General features: G+C 48.2%; 1 protein-coding gene across 6 annotated transcripts in view; it reads right to left on the bottom strand.

Annotated features, from left to right (window-relative positions):
* Window positions 1–21,770, bottom strand: part of FNDC3B (fibronectin type III domain containing 3B) — a 362,624-nt gene that overhangs the window by 121,849 nt on the left and 219,005 nt on the right. For 5 of the 6 annotated variants that reach the window (XM_075547032.1, XM_075547035.1, XM_075547036.1 and 2 more), the window contains exons 5-6: window positions 16,615–16,858; window positions 13,540–13,830 (exon numbers count right to left, since the gene is read on the bottom strand). In XM_075547032.1, coding sequence (XP_075403147.1) covers window positions 13,540–13,830; window positions 16,615–16,858 — 535 coding nt within the window. The remainder of the gene's footprint in view (window positions 1–13,539; window positions 13,831–16,614; window positions 16,859–21,770) is intronic. The other variant, XM_075547037.1, reaches the window with a different exon arrangement.

The following is a 21,770-nucleotide window of genomic DNA, read 5'->3' as shown; positions in this document are numbered from 1 at the left end:
AGAAATGGTAGCTGGGCTCCATGAAACTCCCGGCTGCTCCTGTTCTTTTACATCTCTGTGGGATCCATCCACAGTGTATCAGGATGAGCTGGGCAATGGATAAAATGCAAATAGACTCCTGTAGAAACGGCGGTGGATCTCCCCAGTGAAAGCAAAAAATGGGTAGGGACCTGTTTGGCCCGTGATGTATTTTTGTTTATTAATTTCAGCATTCCTTTCTGACTATAAATGAGTGGAACAGTTTGAGTTCTCTTCAGAGCCCCTTCACTGACTTTGGCCCAAGTCCACTGCATATCTGTATACACGGCACAGTGTTAGCCTTTCGTGAACTGAGCTTTAAGAGATGGGAGTCAGGGAAAGATTGCAGCTTCTTCTTGTTCTGGGACAGCTCACTCTGGGGGACAGAAGAAGGCATTCGGAGGATGCTCAAGCCAGTGGGGCGGGGGAGGGGAGGGTGGCACCCATCTACCAAGGGACCACAGCCTCTTTCCAAGTGCCAGGAACGACCCTGAAAGTGGGTTCTACAGCCCAGGCAAGCTTTCAGGTGACTAGTTCCCACTGTCCTCTGTCCTCTGAGACCCCAAAGCCAGAACCATTTGACTAAGTCATGCCCAAATCCACAACCCATGTAAATCTAATTAATAAATGTTTTTGTTTTGAGCCGCCATGTTTGGGGACTAATATATTTACACAGTAGCAGTTAATTCAGGAAGAAGGAGGATTTTCTCTTATATCCAAATGCAGACTCACTGCCACTGAGTGGATTCTGACTCACAGAGAACCTGTCCCTCTTACACCAGTGCGACTTAAAAGCGGGGTCCAGCTCGAGCAGTCAGAATAGGTATCTCCGAAACTCAGTAAGGCCCTCCAGCTAGGAAGAAGGGCGTCTGTAAGGGACAGAAAAGTCGGTGTTTACCAAAATCATCTCCAACTAACCTTTATACATTCTCAACACTTCTATATCTAGCAGACGAAGTCAAAGCGTCAATAACGATGAGTCATTTCACAGACAGAACCGAGGTAGCCTGTAGTCTCCACTCCTCGACGTCACCCAGAGATTAATCAGCCCGCAGAGGAAACGGAAGGGAAATCAGCCAAAAGGAGGAGTGGGGATTTTATTCTTGCCTCCAAGTCAGCGGGTGTATTGGTGGGACAGGCAACAGTCGGTGAGTCTGCAGAACTTCCTGCATCTCCTCGGACCTCTAGAAATTGGCATTTAATGTCATAGTGCACTGCTCCCTTCAGCCTGGGACTCTGCTGGCGGCAGCCCACTGACAGGCAGCTCTCATCAGCTGGAAAATATTCTCTAACAGGGGAAATTTAAGTGCGGGGAATATTAATAAGGGCTCGTGATAACCATCTGAGGAGACATCGGGGCAATTAATTTACCTCCATTTTATACATGTATGAAGAAACTGAAACGTTGGGAGATTAATTAACTTGTCCAAGGACCAAACAGCTCACAAGTGCGAGGGCTGGGACAGAGCTTGGACCTGCCGGGTCCGAAGCCTGTCCTCTGTACGTCAAGGTGTGTAGCTTACTTCTGAGTACGGCGCTATGGTGTTGACGAGCTGAACCCAGGTCCCATCAGACGGCAACTTATGAGGGAACATGACAAAGTCTCAATGCAATAAAATGGAAAGTTAGAGAACACACACCCCCCACCACCACCACCCCCCAGAAACCAACCCTGTCATCGCTCATGCCGCTGTTTAAAAGGGTTCCTTGGGATGACACATATTTTACCAGCGTGGATTTTGATGTCATCTGAACAAGCTCTGTGATCGTTTCCCAAGAAAGCAAAACGGCAGAGAATACGGGTTCACAGAGCTAAGTGCCATGTATGGTCCAGGAAGCTCATCAAAATGCTGGCCTCCAACCTCTGGTGAGCGGTCATTACGAAAGGAAGCACGAGGGGTGTGCTTCCGGTTCCCCTCCTCCTTCACAGACTGTCTCTTCACATGGAAGTGAAAAATGAGACTTCGTGGGTTAAGCTTTCATAAATCAACAAGGGGAAGCAGTATCGCATCCTGCCTGTTGAAGGAGGCACACACCTTAAAAATACTCCTGAGCGCAATGAAGTATAGGGGAATGTCAACAGGCAGGGTACTCCACATGACCTGTCAGAGACAGCTGCACGCCCTACTTATTAGGGACACCCTGGGGGCCACGGGAGTTTCTCCCTCATTGAGGTACAGAACCTATTTGTCTAAGGATGAAGCCAACCCCCTGCGATTGGGGTAAGGGGGTGGGGGCGGGGGGAGGCTGGTCACAGTGTGATTTTCTCAACCCTGGGACCCAGAGGGTCATGCTCAAGTTGAAAAGCACGTGCTGGGGAGAAGGGCACACCTAGTGAAAACAGGCCCCAGGTGGCCCCAAGCTCGCTCCGGGCTCCGGGCTCCCTTCCACAAGTCCTCGGTTAGAGTCCATGGCTAAGGGCCCCTCAGATTGGAAGGACGGGACCGCTGGCAGCCTACCTTTGGAAAACAAATGGAAGAGAGTGTGCCAATGGCCGTTTCCTGCCCAGGAGAACGTTCGTTGCTTTCTGACCCCAGCCTCTACACTATTCTTTCCCAAAGTACAAAGTTACACGGCCCGCTTGGCCCATTTTCACTGTTCAGACTGTGCTTAGCAGCCAGGTGAGTGGATTCCAAAGGCCTGAGCTCACTTTCCATTAGAGTGTGTGCTTTCTTCTTACACTCCCGGGACACTAGACTCAGGCGCGGCTGGAGGGAGGCGACCACCCCGGGGGATTTATCAGGAGCCGCACGCTGGAGACACCAATGCCATCAAGTCTGTTCCCACTCACAGCGACCCTCGGGATCGCTAGGCTGCACATCTTCCCAGGAACAGACCACCTCCTCTTTCTCCTGCAAATCAGATGGTGGGTTTGAACATCTGACCTTGCGGTTAGCAGCCCAACGCTTACCTGACCAATGCCATCTAGTGATGACACCGTTTGCAACATGGGAAGGAGAGCTCACCCCCTCTTGGTGCAGAGAGGTACCCTGGCCCTTCTACAAACTGGGACCTACAGCCAGACCCTCTCCAGTCTTGCAGAACGGCCTGCCTAAGCATCTTGGTAGGAATGCACCCAAGACAGAAAGCAGAGCAAGTGAGAGCCAAGATCACCCACTCCTGCCATGAAAAGCCCCCTGAATACCCGCCTTTCAACCAGAAAGCTCTGGGCTTCTCTTAGCCGGGAGCCAAGACCTAAAGAAAATCTGTCCTGACTCCCAGCATTCCAGATCTTATTAGCATTCATCACGTTGCTGCAAACAAAGGCCACCGCTGTCTGCCTGCACAGGTGGACACAGCTATTCCCTCCCCACCCCCGGTCCACCCACGCAGCTGCAGGACAGGCTCCAAGGACCCGAGAATGTTCACAAGCTCAGGTCTCCCGGGGGAAGGTGCCATCACAGATCTAAGCACCGCCAATCCTTATCTACAGCATGAAGGGGCACTTGTGCTAATTCTGGGCACAGCGGAGTCAGGGGTCAATGCCTGGCTCCTGAGCAAATGATAGCAAACTCTTGAGAGGAAGGGGGGGGGGAAGCCAGGGAGGGGCACCTAAGGAAAAATACAAGGGGTGCAGAGGGTACCATGCACTGTTGCATAGCGCCTTCCTCGTAGGCTTCAGAGTGCCAATGACTCCGTGCACTGGAATTTGACCTAAAGTGTAACTGAATTTTAGGATTGTCAACAATTCCAAAGGCCCAGCACCGAAAGTATGTTGTATCTTCATTTTCTTCTATATTTGGGATGCTGACCATTTTATCCCAAATTCCTTCGTGCACGGCCCTGCAATTTGAAGAGGTCTGCATGCAAGCTAGTCCTTAGTAGAGGAGGGCGACCGGAAAGGAGCTCTCCCTCCCAGGGACAGGGACAGCATGGCTAGGCTTCCACTGGCAATGCCTGCAAAGGCCCCTGGCGATGGCTGGTTCGGCACACCGCTGTCGAACACTACTGGCTGCTCCAGATGCGGCACTTGACTTCCACAGAGACCATTACAGGCTGAGAGCTGTCCGACAGAGGGGCTAGGGGTCAGGGTCAACTCAACAGCAACGGATAAACATTTTAACGGGACGGTTCCTCTTCACAACCCCGGGTTCAAAATCTCCGTTCACAACTGGGCAGGTGGTTCTCCAGCCAAACCATCACCTGGATGGGCCGACAAAACACACCGACGGTGGGGCTCCACGTCCAGGGGCGGCTGGTTCTTCAGCAGGTTGGAGCAATCACGAAGGCAATATTGGTGTGTTGCAGATGCTGCTGGTCTGAGAGCGTGGAGCAGCCAGGGTGGAGACAAAGGCTTGCGCCCTGGAAGAGCCTTGCGGAGGAGACAAGGGGCCACCACTTCCCCACTCACGAGGTGCGTGTGTGGGTAGGGGAGGAGACCACAGGGAGGACGGAGAACATGGGAGGACAAAAGCGTGAGACTGGCATGGAGGGAGGAGGGAGAGCAAGAACAGGAGGGAGGAGTGTTGGTAGGAGCAAAAGGGTCGTGTCTTTAATTGGGGTCACAAGTTACTTGATGGATCAGATTTAGAAACCGCTCACCCTCACCCACCCATTCATTCGATGAGAAGATTCACTGAGGCTTAGTGAAATGATTTATGAACCAGGTCATGTTAACGTGCCCAAGTAATGCACACAAGAGACATCTGTCCTCCTCTTGGGACAAGACTCAGGAATGAGGGAAAGGTTAACAGTGGATGTCATGCACACAGAGGCCTTTAAATGAAAGACATTTTTCACATTTTTGACTTCGTACACTTGATGTACTCCCACTTCACCATCCCCTCACCTCTCTCCACACCCCCCCCCCCCCATAATTAATGTGTACATACTGGGCAGCATGTCCCCATCAAAGTTTGGTGTGCACCCCTCCCTACCCTTGTGCCGTAAGCCCCCTCACCCTTGCTGGACCCAGAACTACACGTAACTGTACCCTCTTCTTAGCATACATGACACCTTGGCCTGAGAGATTGGGCAACTCTAGTTACAGGCTTGGATTTTAACTCACTGTGCCTGACTGGAAACTCAATGGTCGATGCTTTCGTGGTGGCTAAGGATAAAATGGAAAAAATAAAACTTTCTTAAACTCAGTGAAGACCAACAGAAATGTCTTAAGCCCGTGTGATGAAAAGCAACCTGAGAGATCTGACTGGGCTTTCACTACACACGGGCTCCAGGCCCGGCTCTGGAGGAACCTTGCCCCCCATTCCGATCCCTGAACTCAGACTACTGTGGCCGTGGTGCCCAGGGAACCCATTTAAAGTCCAACACTGGGAAAGAAACAGAACAGAGAAGGGGGGAGCCCTGGAATGTTTTCACCTGTCATTCCTATGTCTGGGTGAAACACCCGGGCGTCAGAGGATGGGATATTGGAAATGGCTCCGGGTGGTCACGTTGGAGTCTGCAGAGCAGAAGAATGTGGGAAGAGCAAGCTCCAAAGAGAGACTGAGGCACGTTCTTGAAACGGGGCGACCATGGCAGGGCTGGTGGGGAAATCTGGAGCATCGCGAGCTGAGCAGGGGCTGGTTTCAGTGGTTTAGACATCGGGGAACACAGGGCCGTGGGGGAGAGGAATGGCAGGCTCAGAACTGCTTACACTTCACCACAGGACAGAAGACGATGGAGGAGAAAATAGATGGCACCTCTTTAAACACAGGTGCTCCCTCATGAAGCTGCCTCAGGAGTCAGGCTGGGCAAAGGAAATCTTGACTCGGGCTTATCTGGCAGGTAGGAGCAGCAGCCTAAGAAGAGGGACCAGGATAGAGGATACCCAGGAAGACTATGGTTCAAGCTGTCTTTGTGAATTTGTGGGTATCCCATCAGGAGGTGTTCATTGCCTCTCGGTACCTGTTCACCAGAGAGGGCCCTATGTGCAAGCTTCAGAGGCTGGGATGAAAGGTTTAGCTGTTCATGGACAGTGGGCTGAAGCAGATGGCAACCCCTCTGGGCTTCCATGAAGAGTATGAGGGCCACAGGAGGAAGAGGGAGCGCGATCTGAAGGGAGGGTAGAAAGGTCCTAATTTTGAGACGGGAGTATGTCTTGGAAAAGAACTAATTAAAAGAAAACAGCAGCACTGAAGATTAGGGAGACAACTCCCCAAGGCACACCCATCCCTCATTAACCCACGTGGCCAGGTTCCAAATGCCAGGGCATTGGGAAAAAACAAAAACAAAATTGGGAGAAAAATGGAAGATAACCACATCAGCTGACAGTACTTCATTACATAACCAACCGCCAAAGCCTGTCATTCCGTGACCGACGAATCGTGGAGCATCATGGCCTGAACCACGACAGCAGTCATTCTGGGGCTCACCCTTGAGCAGCTGCCAGGCGGACGGACATGCTGATGGACAGAAATGATAAATGCCGGCTAACAAGGTGTTTGATAAGTTTAAAGTCAGTGCAGTAAGGGCTACGACTATGTGTAAAGCATATGTAAGGACACCTGTCCGAGGTCTTGTAACATGACCTATGAACTATGACCTATGACTGTGAAGAGCCCAGGTCCTGTGGAGTACAGGTTACACACGGGGCTGCTGACCGCTCTCACTTGGGCAGCACTTGAACACCGGCAACAGCTCCACGGGACACGGTGAGGCGCTCTACTCTTATAGAGCTGCAGCCTCGGAATCCCACGGGGCGGTCCTACTCTGTCCTCTGGAGTCGCTGTGAGTTGGAATGGACTTGATGACAGAGACAGAGAGAGAGACAGAGACAGAGACACACAGAGAGGGGGGGCATAATTTTGAAGTAATGAATGGTTTTAGAGAGCACAACCTGGCCTTTGTTCTTGGTGCGTGAGGCCTGATTTCCTCAGCCCTGGAGGGGCTGCCTGGTGTCACATGGTCCTAGAGATGACACTAGAGGATCTATGCTAGCAAGTGGTGGGGCTGGCCAACCCCAAAGGAAAACCTCGCATGGCCTGGCCTCAGCTAACCTCTGGGAGAGAAACATGATTCAATAATGCACATAGGCAATGAAGCACCCAGCATGACTGTGTGAAGCCAACAAAGGCCGGGCAGGTAGAAGGTGGTGGTATCCCCAGGGTCATTGGAGCGCGTCAAATTGGTGGCCGCCAGGTCCGATGTTAGGGTGCCTGTGGCCATCCAAGCTTGCAGCTGGCTTCTGGCCAGTGTCCTTTTCACCTGCGAGGGCTGCCGCAGCTCTGGGTGGTTAGACTCAAAATGCCATCCATGTAGACTGCTGGCCACACGGAAAACTGGGCACGTGGAGCCTTTATTAATCCTCACAGTTTGGAGATCAGGATTGTATCAATCTTTATATAAAATTATACAACATCAATCTATTACATACTACTCTGTAGTACAAGATTAACATACCGCTTTAAAGACAGAAAGGTTCAGGGTGTGGTAAAGTGAGATTTCTTAATTGGCTCCTCTATCCATTTCTTTATACAAATGATTAGGTGGGCCCACGTGAATTAGGTTAGAAACCTCTAACTCAGGGATGGATTAGCCAGTCCAGGATCCCTCGTGACTTTCAGAAGGAGACATCTCAGAAGCAGGAAGAGAGAACTCCTGGGGGCCATTCAAAGAAGAGCAGCCACCAGGGAAACACAGTTGAAAACGGCCCGAAGTGTCAGAGGCAACCGAGGCCATGCCACCCAGGGTCGAGAAGCACTACAGCAGAGGAGCGCAGCACTGTGGCCAGAGGCCGTGCCCCTGTGAGGCCAAGCAGCAGGTGGGCTTCCCAGCCCAGAGAAGAAGTACAGCCCAGGGCATCTATTGGCTGAGAGGCCGAGGACCAAAGAAAAGAATTAGCTGCTGGCTAAGAGGTGCTGCTGTAGACTACATACATGTGCAAATGCGCTTGACACGATGGATGCATGCATGGATGGATGGATGGATGGATGGATGGATGGATGGATGGATGGATGGATGCATGGACGGATGGATGGACGGATGGATGCATGGATGGATGGATGGACGGATGGATGGACGGACGGATGCATGGACGGATGCATGGATGGATGGATGGATGGATGGATGCATGGATGGATGGATGGACGGATGGATGGACGGACGGATGCATGGACGGATGCATGGATGGATGGATGGATGGATGGATGGATGGATGGATGGATGGATGGATGGATGGATGGATGGAAGAATGGATGGATGGATGCATGGATGGACGGACGGACGGAAGGATGGATGGATGGATGGATGGATGGATGGATGGAAGAATGGATGGATGGATGGATGGATGGATGGAAGAATGGATGGATGGATGCATGGATGGATGCATGGATGGATGGATGGACGGATGGATGGAAGAATGGATGGATGGATGGATGGATGGATGGATGGATGGATGGATGGAGGGATGGATGGATGGAAGAATGGATGGATGGACGGACGGATGGATGGATGGTGATAAGAGCTGTAAGAGCTCCCAATAAAATGATTTTTATAAAAGCAGAGGAAATGCAAACCATAGAATAAAACGATGGATGTAAATCCAAATATCCAAGGAATTATTTTTATAAAAATGAGCAGAATGTTCTAATAACAGACTAACTTAAGTTTTAGAAATATAATAATAATAATAAAAAATACATGCTTAAAGTTTTCTAATCCTGGTTTGTGGTAAAGTGTTAGTGTCCCTAATAACCTCTCATAATTATGAAGGTTACCTGTGAGTTGTGCGTGGCACGGAAATGGATTATTGAGCCCAGCAGATGACTAGAGTGGCAGGGGGAGGGGATAGTGAGTGTCAGAAGTCGGAGAGCGTGAGAGGGGGAGTGCGGGCTTAGCTGACCTCTGCCCAAAGGCTATCCTGGGCCAGTGTGGAGATGGACTCGCCTCCTCCCTACTCAACCTGGATGAGGAAACATAACATCCACCCATGAAACAAATCAGGTCTGTTTCACAGGTTTTTAAATCATATATACATTATAGATATTTGTATGATTAAAATGATTTCTCATATATAATTTACAACCTTTATCAAATAAATATATGATTTGTCTTCTATAGCAGTGGTTCTCAACCTTCCTCATTCTGCAACCCTTTATACATGTTGTATTTCTCGTGTTGTGGTGACCTCCCCAACCATAAAATTCTTTTCGTTGCTACTGCATAACTGTCATTTTGCTACTGTGAAAGGGTCAATTGACCCCCAAAGGGGTCGCGGCCCACAGGTTGAGAACCACTGATCTATGTGATTTAAATAGTAAATCATATATACAATTTGAATAATGAATCATACATATATGATACAACAGGTTCTGTGAATCAGTATTTTTTAAAACTTCTGATGTGTATATTGCATCAACCAGGTCTCAAGAGCATATGTAAAACGCCTCTATCTTTTAATATATTTGTTTAGATTTAAGGAACCAATTTGCAGATTTTACACATGTTCTGTTTCATCACAGAACCAGGAACCAATGGAAGAGTTCCCCTTTGTTTTTTAACATGTCTTTTTCATGTCACAATGCAAGGAGATTCCCTCCAAACCTAGACAGGAGACTGAGGTTGAGCGATTGGACTCCACTAGAAATGTGGGCGCTCAAAAACAATACAAGCCACGCTGCCTGGTTCGGTGTACATCCTATTAGTGTGCAAGTCACAAATGGACGCCAACAAGTCAGCCAGGTCGGCCTTAACCCCAGTTTAACATTCATCAGATGGCTTTGTAAACCAAGAAGCCTTCAAGAAGCTAATTTCCCGGGAGTCAGAAATCAGATAAAGTAACTGCAAGCAAGAGAGACTAGAATGCTCACATGTACGAGAAGGCAGAAGGAAGTCTTGGTGTCATTTGGTGCAACGAGCGTATTCCGAGGCAGTCTGGCTTGGAACAGGAGCGCAGAGAAAGGAGCAGACAGGCTCCATGAACAAGCCATACTTGACTGTTCCGGAACTTTACCGATCATGTTTCCTCTTTGCTTTGGCACCCAAAGCTTCCTATGAAGCGCTCTGCAGGAACCTGTTACGTAGACCCTATTCAGGGCCTCACCTCTTTGGCCTCAATTTCTTCACAGATGATCTGTATAAAGGATGCATTAAATGCTCCCCCACACCCCCAGGCCCGCCCCTCCTATTTTCTATGTCATGGTTCAAACACACGGTAAGTTGCACTGTCTGTGATTTTTCAAACCCAAACCAAACTCACTGCCACGGCCTCGATGACGGGGACTCAGAGCAACCCTGAAGGACAGAGCAGAATGGCCCCCGTGCCTTTCCCGGATGAGAACTCATAACAGGAGTAGAAAGCCTGGCCTTTCTTCCAAAGAGAGGCTGAGAGTATCAAACTGCAGAGCCTGCAGCTCACAGCCCAATAGATAACCACAGCCGGCCGCAGGAGGCCAGATGAGGAAAGGCACCACACAGAGCAGCAGGTGTGAATACAGATGTGTGTCTGGCTCTTTTCATCCAGAAAATCTGTGACTGCAAAAGCAACCTCTCTGCTACCTAACACAATCACGTGTTTTTTCCACAAGGCCAAGAGCTTAAGATGCTCAAAATAATATTACTCTCTCTCAATCCAGGCAGGCACTCGAGGGGTGGGGTTCTGAAAAGTTCGTGGGAACATTCCATTTGTCCACCTTTTGAAACTTCTCATCTATATCTACACTTACCAAATATTTCATGATAAATGTCAATGAAGATCTTTTCACCCCAAAGCTGTGGAAATATTAAAATACAGAGTTGCTTGCATATTTAGGCCTGCGTGATAGGAATTATCTGCCTATCTGAGGAAGCCTATTTCTGCCATGACGAATCCTTGACTGCGTTAACTTGAGGTGCTAACGCTACTTCTCCATCATTATTTCCCATGCTTTATTATCACTCTGCCCTTTTAAATCTCCTATTTAGCTTATCTGCTTCTACTACCATCTTCTCTGGAGCAGGCATAGGAGGAGTTCAAAGCTCATCAACTCTCTGATGACTGCTAAGCGTTCTGATTGGTCTTTTCTTTGGACTAACACTCTCCTGAGGAAACTAGGTTGCACTGTGTGCACATGCGCTTTCCAAGGGAGACTTCAAAAAGCGTGTGAAATTCCACTTTTTATAGCAAAGTTTTTGACAACCCCGCTAAGTAAACGAATTTTGAAGACAACGTATAGTATTGTTTCGCTATAAATAATTTTATATGGCAGGCCTTTAACTTTCAAGAATTGTTTTAAAGGTCCTGATCCTTGGCTCTGACTTATGGTTCTTGCATATTAAATAATAATGCTAATTCTAAGAGGAAGAGGCCTGATCAGAAGACCCATTAGATTTGCCTACCCAGAAAAACAACTTTTCACGTTTTTTCTCAATTTTGTCTTTCATGCCACAATCACCCCTGAGCATCAGCATCTGTTTTCCTCTGCCCTGCCAGAGGCCAGTCTGTCCTGCAGCCAGATCTGCACATCTGCACTGGCACAGTCCTCCAGCAAATCCAGCTCATGGCACCAACTGTGCCAACCGGCCTCAAGAGACTATGAACATCTATTTCTGATACTGAATTGTGTGGTGGGTAGCAAATCCCATTCCACATTCCTTCCCCTATTCAGTTCACACCCAATGCCCACACTTACTTCTCTTACTCCAGCCACCCAGAGCTGGGTCAGTGGGCACCAGCTGCAAGCTCAGGAGGTGTGCAGGACTGTCCCCTGGTGCCGACTGAAAACCCAAGTATCCCACTTTCTGCCATCTAGTCTATTCCTGTAACAGTGACCCGATGGGACAGAGCAGAGCATCCCCATAAGGTCTCTAAGACTGTGGTCTTCATGAAACTAGACTTCCACATCGTTTCCACATGGAGTGGCCGGAGAGCTCAACCTGCAGACCTTTCCAAGAGCGGCTAGGTGTTCACCACCAACATTCCTTCCCTTCAGACGACACAACCCCACACCTGGAGTTCTCTTCTCTACCCTCGGGGTTCTGGTCCACGTGACTCCTTCTACTTCAAGCCGCCCATCGAGCCCTCTGCTCTTTGGATCCCAAAAATTCACCTAAAGAATTCACAGAGCAAAGAAACGCCATGCTTTCAAGGGCAGCCTGATCGAACAAGACAGGACACCTGTCCAACCAGTCCTGAGTGAGGTCTGCTAAGGTCCACAGCATGAAGCTCCCAAACCCCGAGGAGGAACTCACTGCCCTCTCCCACACATGGTCACCCACTACCTGGCGAACTCCCAGACAGAGCCTCTATCAAGCTCATCTCATGGCCATGATCTCACACGTCATGGCTGGGAGGAGGAGTCAGCATGGGCACCCAGAGGCTCCCCCAGCACTCTTCAGCCCCTCAATCATTAGCTTCACCAGTGGGTCTGGCTCTCAAGCACCAAGACAGAAAGCCAAATAGCTTTCTGAAAGGTGAGTCCACACCAGACATTTGCATTTACAACCCCGGTCTCATAGACGTCGACCCCCGTTTCTATCCGGATGAGGCCCCATAAGGAAGCAGCAAGCTGAAGGAGGGTCAGAATCAGCGCTAATTCTGCCTATCACCGTGGTTCCCGCCCTCGTTCTTCAGTCCGTTTGTCTCTGGGGACTCACGGAACCCCTCGAAATGTTGCCCTCTTTGGCTTCCCTGGCGCCAGTTTTCTTCGTGTCTCTGGTCTTTCTTCCTGTGACATCAGAATAAACTCGCACTCACGGTCACGAGTCAATTCTGACTCAGGGAGACAGGTCATCTCTAAATCTTACCCTGAAACTTCTGCCCGCCCAGTATCAGTAGATCTACAGCCCCAAGAGTCATCCACCAAAGAACCCCATCCCTTCTGAGCTGATGACGCTCTACGTGCGATGACCGTATTAGTCTTCCCGGGAAACGTAGCTTGACATTCCATAGAGTGGTGTCATTCCTAAAACGGATAACTCTAACGAACGCAAGCTCGGGCTCTTGGAGATGAATCCTGCGCCTCCAGGATGCCGAAGGCAGCAGGAAACAACGGTGTCTGAGATGAAGCAGAAATGTATTCTTACGAAGACAAATTTCACTACCGAATGGAATTACTTTGGGATTTAAGAACAAGAATGATCGTGGGACTTAAACTGGCCCCCCACTTCTTAGAAAGATTGCTTTGCTTTGAATCTCTTCCAAAGCTATTCAGAGTAAAACAACAGGCTAATGTGGGAACACTTTCACATAGTTGTTAAAGAGATAAAAATAGGTAGAAAAATACAAACCATATTTTTAGAAAAAAATGTTTAAAAACCCTGCTAAGAAGTTTCAGTAACAAAAATTTAGAAACAGATTGTGGTAGCAATTGTACAATACTCCTTGATGTGACTGAACTATGGAATGATAGGATAGCTGGATGATCTCCCAATAAAATGGTTTCTTTGAGGGGGGGTGGGGGGGTAATTTAGACAAGGCAATATTCTTTCCCTATTAAGAAAGCGCAGAGAAGTCCTACTCAATCATTTCTAACAAACAAAACAAAAAACTTCCACCACAAAGCCTGATGGCCACGAAATAACGTTCTTATATAGACGCCGTGCCCTCTCGGATATGCCCTGTCTCCATCGATCGATCACTACGGCAAACAGCTTGGGCATTACCTTGCAAGTCTGAGTCATTCGACCTCGGGCTGCATCTTGCTCGCCGCTCTGTTTTCTTAATTCCCGGCCCGCCACTGCTGCCGCCTCCCCCGCCTCCGCAGCCGCCACCACCGTGGCCCTTCCCGCAGCCATTGTACACTGATGTGCAGTTGCTTTTGTAGACAGAAGAAGGAGGGCTATTGAGGCGGTTCTGGCGGTCAATCTGGCGGTCTTTCAGTTTTTTGTGCGGAGGTTTGCTGTATTGGTCTTCCCGGGTAATGTAGCTTGACATTCCATAGAGTGGTATAATTTCTAAAATGGATGATCATGACAAATGCAAGCTCAGTCTACAGTCTCAATAATAAAGAAGAAGTATATGGTCAAATGCCCTGAACAATGGAGGGAGAGTGTTAAAGTAGTATAAAAACACAGTACAAAATGGGTTGTTTAAAAAGTAGTATACATACATTTGCAAGTATTGTTTAAAATATACCTCTGCATTTCGCATCAATCGAGGAATAATCCATTGCGATAAACTGAATCGAACTTTCTGAAATGGTCCAGAAAGTAAGGGTAAAATTGGAGGAGACAAAGAGATTGTCCTTACATTGTTCTTAATTCTAGTGGATTTACATCTAAACTTGATTCTGCCTATCAAAATGTTTTCAGGAGTTCCAATTTGAACCGCACCCACCCCTCCTCCCCAAATAAAACAAAACCCCCAAGCCTAGCCTCTTTAAACATACAAAGCACTTAAAAAATCAAGATACTTTAAAAAACATTACAAACGGAACACTATCCCTAAGAGAAAGGATGCAGGCATCCAAATAGATGGAGTTACTTGTGGCAGCCGGAAGAGCCAGTATTTGTGCAGACGTACTAGAATAATGAATGCGAATGATGGACTCTAACAGAACTCTGGGAGCTGCCCAAGGAGCGCCTGCAGGGCAAAGCCAAGGCCTGTCCCGCCCTGGCGCCCAACGGTCAGCTCCCGCCTTACACTGCTCTCTTGGAGCCATCCGAGGCAAACAGACCGCCTAGCAGAGTATCATGTGGCTTTACACTGCATATTTGAAAGTGTTTGTTTAAATTAAAGCCTGAGAAATAATCTTACTATCATTTCAAAGTTCTAAATCAGTTAAAATAACCCCTAAGCATAATACTCAAATGGTAATAACCAATACAGATGTTGACTCCTTAGATCGTTATTTAAAAAAGAGAGATCCCCTAACATGGGGCCCAGGTAAACCTTAACATGTTAGAGGTGCAAAGGGGCGGGATGAAACATCTTTCCGAGGTTAGAGAGGCCCTGACACACCCAGGAACACATGCTCACCCTGCATAATTTAACATGGGATACCTGAATTACTCAGTGGTAAAGCAGTGCGTTCTATGTTCTTATTCACACTTCTTAAAGAAGATCTTTAGAAGAAATCCATTCCCCGGTCCCGTGAGAATGTGCAAAAACACCTTCCATTCCAACAGAATGCCCAAGTACATGGTATCAAAATATACAAGGAGGTTTCGAAACGTTTGTGGGGAAACTCCATTTTGTCCCAGGAACTCTCTGAAGGACTGACTGCTTGTGCATGAAGCAGATTTGAGTTTTCAAGTGATGATTGACAGCACATTGCTGGCTTATGTGAAATTGCCAGGGGTACAATTTAGAAAATAGTGGCTAGTTGGGATACTATTAACACAAGCCAAGTCTGATACTCCTGAATAAAAGATACATAAGTAGCCAATGTGTTCCCCAACAGCATCATAACTCGGATCCTGAAAACCCGGGCAAACAATCAACTATTTACTGTAACTTGTGTCACACTGCTGATTACATATTTTAATTGCTCGCTGATTTTTTTTAAGTTTTTATACAAATATTCTCATGGTATAGGCACACTACCTGATATTCATGGGTGTTACATTAGGCAAAAGAGATCATCTTAATAAGTGAAGCCTCCACAAGTCATGAAATATTCATTTCATACCTTTGCTATTCTCTCCCTGCATCCCAATATGATAACACCTCATTATTCTAAATTGTGCTACATTTCTTTCCGATTACTAAAAAAGCAACCAATGAAGTTCTGTAACTAGATTACAACAGAATACTGCTCCGGACACACTCATCTCAAAACTGTGTCTGTTAACGAGACAAAATGTGAGCTCAGCGGAGGGCAGGTCAGTGAGTGAGTGAGTGTACGTGTTTGATAAGCTCGATAGTAACTGTTCAACAATTCTATAACAGACCTTTCAAATAGAGAGTATCTAAACAAACATAAAAAATGTGCAAAGCAGAAAAATGTTTCAATTCACAGAAGCTGAGGAAAAGTTGACTTTTAAAAATCCTATAGGGTAACATTTAACTTTTAACTTCCTTTATTTGGTTTCTCTGTGTCCACTTGGATGGAGACAAGATTGAGACTAAACTAATACCACAGGCAAACTCAAAAGACCTAAAATAAGTGGCTCTGCAGCTCTTTTCCCTTCAAGGTAAGTATCTGCTTCATCACCAGTAAAACTGTGGCTGCCATGATGGCTATCGTTCAAACTAAATACGGGGTTCCGAAGGGCCTAATCCACAGCGAGGGGATTCTGAGTTCTGCCAAGACTGCACCATGGAACATTCACATCCCCCAAAGGCTACTGACACCTCCCAGCACGCTAATGGTGAAAACGGGGCACTTCAGACTTTATGCCTCCCTTATTCTGTTAGACCAGGTGGATGCCCAAAACGAATATGCCAAGTTGGGTCTCAGGCTACTCTCATGTAAAAATGGTTACAAGACATGGGAACACATGACAGACCATGTTAAAGGGGCGAGTCCACTCCTTGATGTTTGTGGCTTTGGGTGGGGCTACAGAATCAAGAAGATATGAGAGCAAGATAGAAAGAGAGAGAGAGAGAGAGAGCTGGAACCCACAAAGTAATCTTAGAAGAGAGAACCAGACAGAGGAACACCGGGGACTTCCCATGAGGTATGTACCACACAGGCCCTTTCCTGCCATGTTAGTACAGACAGACATGGGGAGCTCTCTCACACCCCTGCCTGCTGCAGCCATCTTCCACGGCTCCGGATGAAATACTCTACTCACCTTGCTCGCCGTAAATGGTGGGGGGCAGATGATGCTGAGGAAAGAACTGAGGTGGCATATCTCCAGGTCCAGTCACAGGAGGGTAATACGCGGTGTGTGAGTTATGAATAAAATGCGGGTGGTGAGTCATGTAGGGGGGAAGGTGATGGGTTGGCGACATGGCGGAGGGGTAGGTCGGGGGATAACACTCAGGAGACTGAGGTGTGACCACCACCCGGCGGACTCCAGTATTATCTTCAATCACCTAAAGAGAGAGCACAAGGAAAGAGTGTAATCTGTGTTATCAGCAAGCATCCCGGGAATGTACCATGTTAAAAAAATTCCTCCCGCACTTTCCTTTCTTTCGTCCCCCATAGAAAGGGGTCTTTTGAGTGCTGGATTCCATGTGCCTGATTCACCAGCAAGGAGCCGGGCACATCGGGCGACAGCACATCGAAATGCACAGTGCTAGAAACCAGGCGGCATAGTTCCACTCCATCCTACAGGCCCCCAGAGTGAGAAGCCACTGAGGGTAAGGGGGTTTACAGTGAGCTCAACCAGCTCCAGTCCTCGAGTCCTGTACGTGACAACATGTAGCCATGCGAATTCCGGACACCACGAAGTGTCGACCAACCGTTACTTTATAACCACTTCCTAAAACGTTTTTGGAAATACTGAAAGTGCATGATCACTCTCAACATCCTTTTCTCATGGAAATTTCACCGGCTGCATCCAAGACAAGTAAACAGCATGTACGCTTAAATGAATTTCGGGGATCACCTTAAAAACTCATGATCGGCTCAGTAGTGACCTGGAAAGAAGAGATGTCCTGAGTTTCTGGATCTGAGTGGGAGACACCACCTCGCCCCTTCTGGTGCCGGCACGCCTGGCTCCATCATCACAGAACTTTAGGCACGACAAGAATAGTAGCACCAGAAGCCACTCATGTGTCTTAAGTGCCACTTCCTCTGGGGCTGGAACGTACACGAAATGAGGGGATTGGGGCCAATGCAACGCTTGGGCAATCTTAAATCAGAATGGAGCTCTCTGCTTTCAGGGTGTCCTTTCTGACCGTGTGCAGGGTGGAGGGGGCATGATTTGGGTGTCCCTAGGGCGTCCAAACTGCTGTTTTGTTGTGGTAGGAATTGAAGAATGTAGAATTTTGGAGGACAGGGTTAGGGAAACGGAAAGACCATCTTGGGCAGTACAGAGAGCGAGAGGAAGGTAATGTCAAGAAGGAAGAGGTTCAGGTTTCGATGGTTTTGTTGAGAGCGGTTCCTATCACTTTGTAGCCATACTTTTGGATGGACCCTCACAGATCTAACAAACATCTGAAGACACAGTCAAGGAGCAGCCAGCCCAGTAAAGGGAGAGAGTAGGATAGTGGGTGCATTGAGGGGGCTGTAATGAATGAATGCAAACAACATGCGTGTGCACTGTCACACATACAACTGATGATGTAAGTTGGGGGTCCTCAAACTTTTTTAAAAGGGGGTCAGTTCACTGTCCCTCAGACCTGTTGGAGGGCCGGACTATAGTTTTTTTAAAAAACTGTGAACAAATTCCTAAGCACCCTGGTCTACCAACTGGTATGCATGGATTAGTTTGCTTCAGCAGTTGGGAAGTGGATGCGAGCACCCCTGGGTTGTATGCAAGGAGCCCAGTGGTGCTGCCTGGTAAGCCTGGACCTGTGAATTCCAAGAACTGGGTGGGACTGGAAGGCTGTTCCAACCGACATCCACCCGGCCAGAGAACGATGAGGCTGTCTGCTCCCGAGAAGATGCACAGCCTCGGACACCCACGTCAGAACGCGCTCATTCCGAATCGCCCTGAGGACAGTGGGTCCAGGCTCCTGTGAAGGAAACTAGGCAGGGTGTGGCTGCGTTACAGTTAAGTGGGACAGCTGTGGCCTTCAAGACTGGCCCACCTCCTACGTTTCATTACGTGGAGAATTCCATGAAGGTTAGGGACGCAGAGAAACAAATGTAGAATCCACAAACACGAACTGGGCTAGGAAGAAGTGATAGAAGTCTGTCCCCACCCCCAGCCAGTCCAGGCTCCAGGGGAGTCCCTCTGGGACATGGGGGTACAGTGAATGGTGTGACTCTTTGCTGGGCAAGCCTACACAGTAGGGGATGCTGCCCCCCCCCTAGGTTTTCCCAATATGGGCTCCAATAAATCTCTTCCCTTTTGCTTAAAAAAAAGAAGTGACAGAAGCCAGGGGACACTCCACACGTACCGAGTGCCTGCTTTAAGATCGTCTCTCAAAGAAAGCCACCACAAATTACGTGCCAGGAAGAATTGGACACGTCGTCCCAGACAAGTAGTACCAATATCTTACTCGGCCCCACTCCTGTTATCATTAATTCACCTCGTGAAACCCCCCGACGACACTGTGTTGCATACACACGGCTATTCAGAGAGAGAGGAGGGTCAAAGGCCATCAACATCAAACCAGTCTACCCAAAGCTAGAGCCGGCACAAGGGGGTGTTGAGGGTGAGGAGTGGGTGGGGCAGACGGACTGTACGTTTAAAAACAAAAACATAGCTCATAAAAAAATTCATATTTATGAGTGGTTTTCCGCTTAGTCAACAACGAAGAAAGACAGTCCCCCTGGACTGAACTGAAATGCTCCACAGGAATTTTCAGTGAAAGTTTTCAGCTCCTGAAAAATCTTTCCTTAAACCCTATGGAGCTGTGAGCCACAAGAATCAAAAGAGGAACTTAAAAGGCAAGAGACAAAGGGAAAATGAGAAAGCGCTGCGGCGGATGGGCAGGGACCATCCAGGAAGCGGCAGCGCTGACGGTGCACAGGGACACGCGGGAGCCCACATCCATGTCCTCCCTCGAAAGGGAATGCGTGGCGGTCAGCTTGCTGCGGTGACCAACACTGAGTGAGCTGGCTACGCACAGAGGGCTGGGACCGCCCGAGTTTGTGCACGTCCGGCTCGAGTTCAATTGTCTCACTGCTGTCGCAATGTGACAGCCCGCAAGCGGGCTCCTAGAGCATTCTGGGAAGGGAAAAAGTCTTGGGGATAAACGGATCCCACAAGCAGTGGACAGGAGGGAAACTGGCCAAATGAAACAACTAAAGAAGGGATGGGGAGGCAGCGAGTCCAGATTGCTCAGACCCAGGTGGGTGGTTCGCTCTTCCACTTGAGACCGCATCACCCCACTGCAGGTCCCTCCCTCTGGGGCAGACACTCAGCAGATGCTGGGGGATGCAGATGTGAATGGGGATGCGGCAAGGAGGAGGGAAGAGAGATGAAGAAAGCGTATCATAATGTCTGCTAAGAATATTCACTCACTATCAAACCGTTCTCCCCCCACCCCACCCCCAACTCGGGCAAGTACCTGACATCTGAGTTTAATTTTCAGACACTTGGAATCTAATTAATTCCGATTAATTCTCAACCTTCTTTTAAAGACACCCTATACAAATTGAAGTCGACTTTTTTTTTTTTCCCTACTTCAATCCCAAATGAAGCTGAGAGGCTGGAATGCCTTCCTTGGCAGTCAGTGATTACAGAAGCACTTGCTTTCTCTTTCTGGACGAACTCCTCACAGTGCCACTGTCTACACTAGGAAACCAAACTGGGAGAACGGGTGCAGTCTGTGCATAGGCTACAGATCCAAAACACAACAATGGCACCTCCCCTCCTCGATCGCTTTCTGCTGCGATGGATGAAGGTAACGCTGCCGTCACCATCGCCCAAGGAGGACGCAGAACTAGGAATAAAGGTCGACAACAGGAGTAGTAGAACTGCTACAGGAAAGTTAGAGGTTTCCTCTAGCTCTTAAATGCTTCCTCCCCGCCACTATCATGATCCCAATTCTACATTACAAATCTGGCTAGACCAGAGGATGGACACCGGTACAGATAGGAACTGGAACACAGGGAATCCAGCAAGGATGACTCCTCCAGGACCAGTGGTGAGAGTGGCGATGCCTGGAGGGTGGAGGGAATGTGGGGTAGAAAGGGGGAACTGATTACAAGAATCTCCGATTGCCTCCTCCCTGGAGGATGGACAGCGGAGGAGAAGGCAGGGCAGATGGACAGTGTAATATATGACAAAATAACTTGTGAATAATGAAGGGTTCATGAGGTAGGGGGGAGTGAGGAGGGAGGGGGAAAGTGAGCAGTGGATATTACGGGTTCAAGTGGAAGGCAGACGTTTTGAGAATGATGATGGCAACAAATGTACATATGTTCTTGACACAATGGATGGATCTATGGATTGTGATGAGAATTGTATGAGCCCCTAATAAAATTATTTCAAAAAAAAAAGCAAGAAAGAAAGAAATGCTACAGGAGCCGGTGCTCACGCTCTATTTCATGGATGAAGTTAGGCTACTAGACTGAACCATGGTGACTAGCCTACACACATCACACACCCAACGCTCCTCGCTTTTCTGTCTTTTCAACTAAATGATTCACATTGTGGCTGAACACCTCTCACATGAACTTAGCAGTCTCGTTGCTTATTCCATCTGTAACGGTTAGCAGCTTTTCTCCCCGGGATTTCCTGATCAACACCCTGACACAACACACCATTCTATGGTTAGGGCCTGGGTGGATCTGTTGCCATATGATGTGGTTGCTTCTGTGCTCAACTAGAAAAATACAAGATGATTTTAAGCTTCTAAATATCCGTTATTTAACATCAAAAGGGTTATAATGAACAGAAGTTATAACTTGGCTTTATGATAGATACACTTTTACTTGCATTAAAAGAAAGTCCTTGGAAATTCCCATTGTTTTCCTCAAACAGTTCTTGCCAATGTTTAAATCCAACCACAGAACTCCACCTGCTTTGTGGGTAACCAAAGCAACGCTCCAGGTAAAGGATGATTCATGAATGGACAAACCATCCTCACACTTTACCTGCACAATCACCTAAACCAGCGGTTCTCAACCTCTGGGTTGTGACCCCTTTGGCGGTCAAACAACCCTTTCACAGGGGTTGCCTGAGATATAACAGTAGCAAAATAACAGCGATGAAGTAGCAATGAAAATAATTGTATGGTGTGTGCGTGGGGGGTGGGGTGGTCACCACCACAAGAGGAACTGTATAAAAGGGTTGCGGCATGGGGGGTGGGGTGGTCACCGCCACATGAGGAACTGAATGAAAGGGTTGCGGCATTAGGAAAGTTGAGAACCACTGATCTATACAAA

This window comes from Tenrec ecaudatus, chromosome 4 (genome assembly GCF_050624435.1).
Source record: "Tenrec ecaudatus isolate mTenEca1 chromosome 4, mTenEca1.hap1, whole genome shotgun sequence".
Classification (NCBI taxonomy): domain Eukaryota; kingdom Metazoa; phylum Chordata; class Mammalia; order Afrosoricida; family Tenrecidae; genus Tenrec; species Tenrec ecaudatus.
This window is presented reverse-complemented; position numbering and strand designations above follow the sequence as displayed.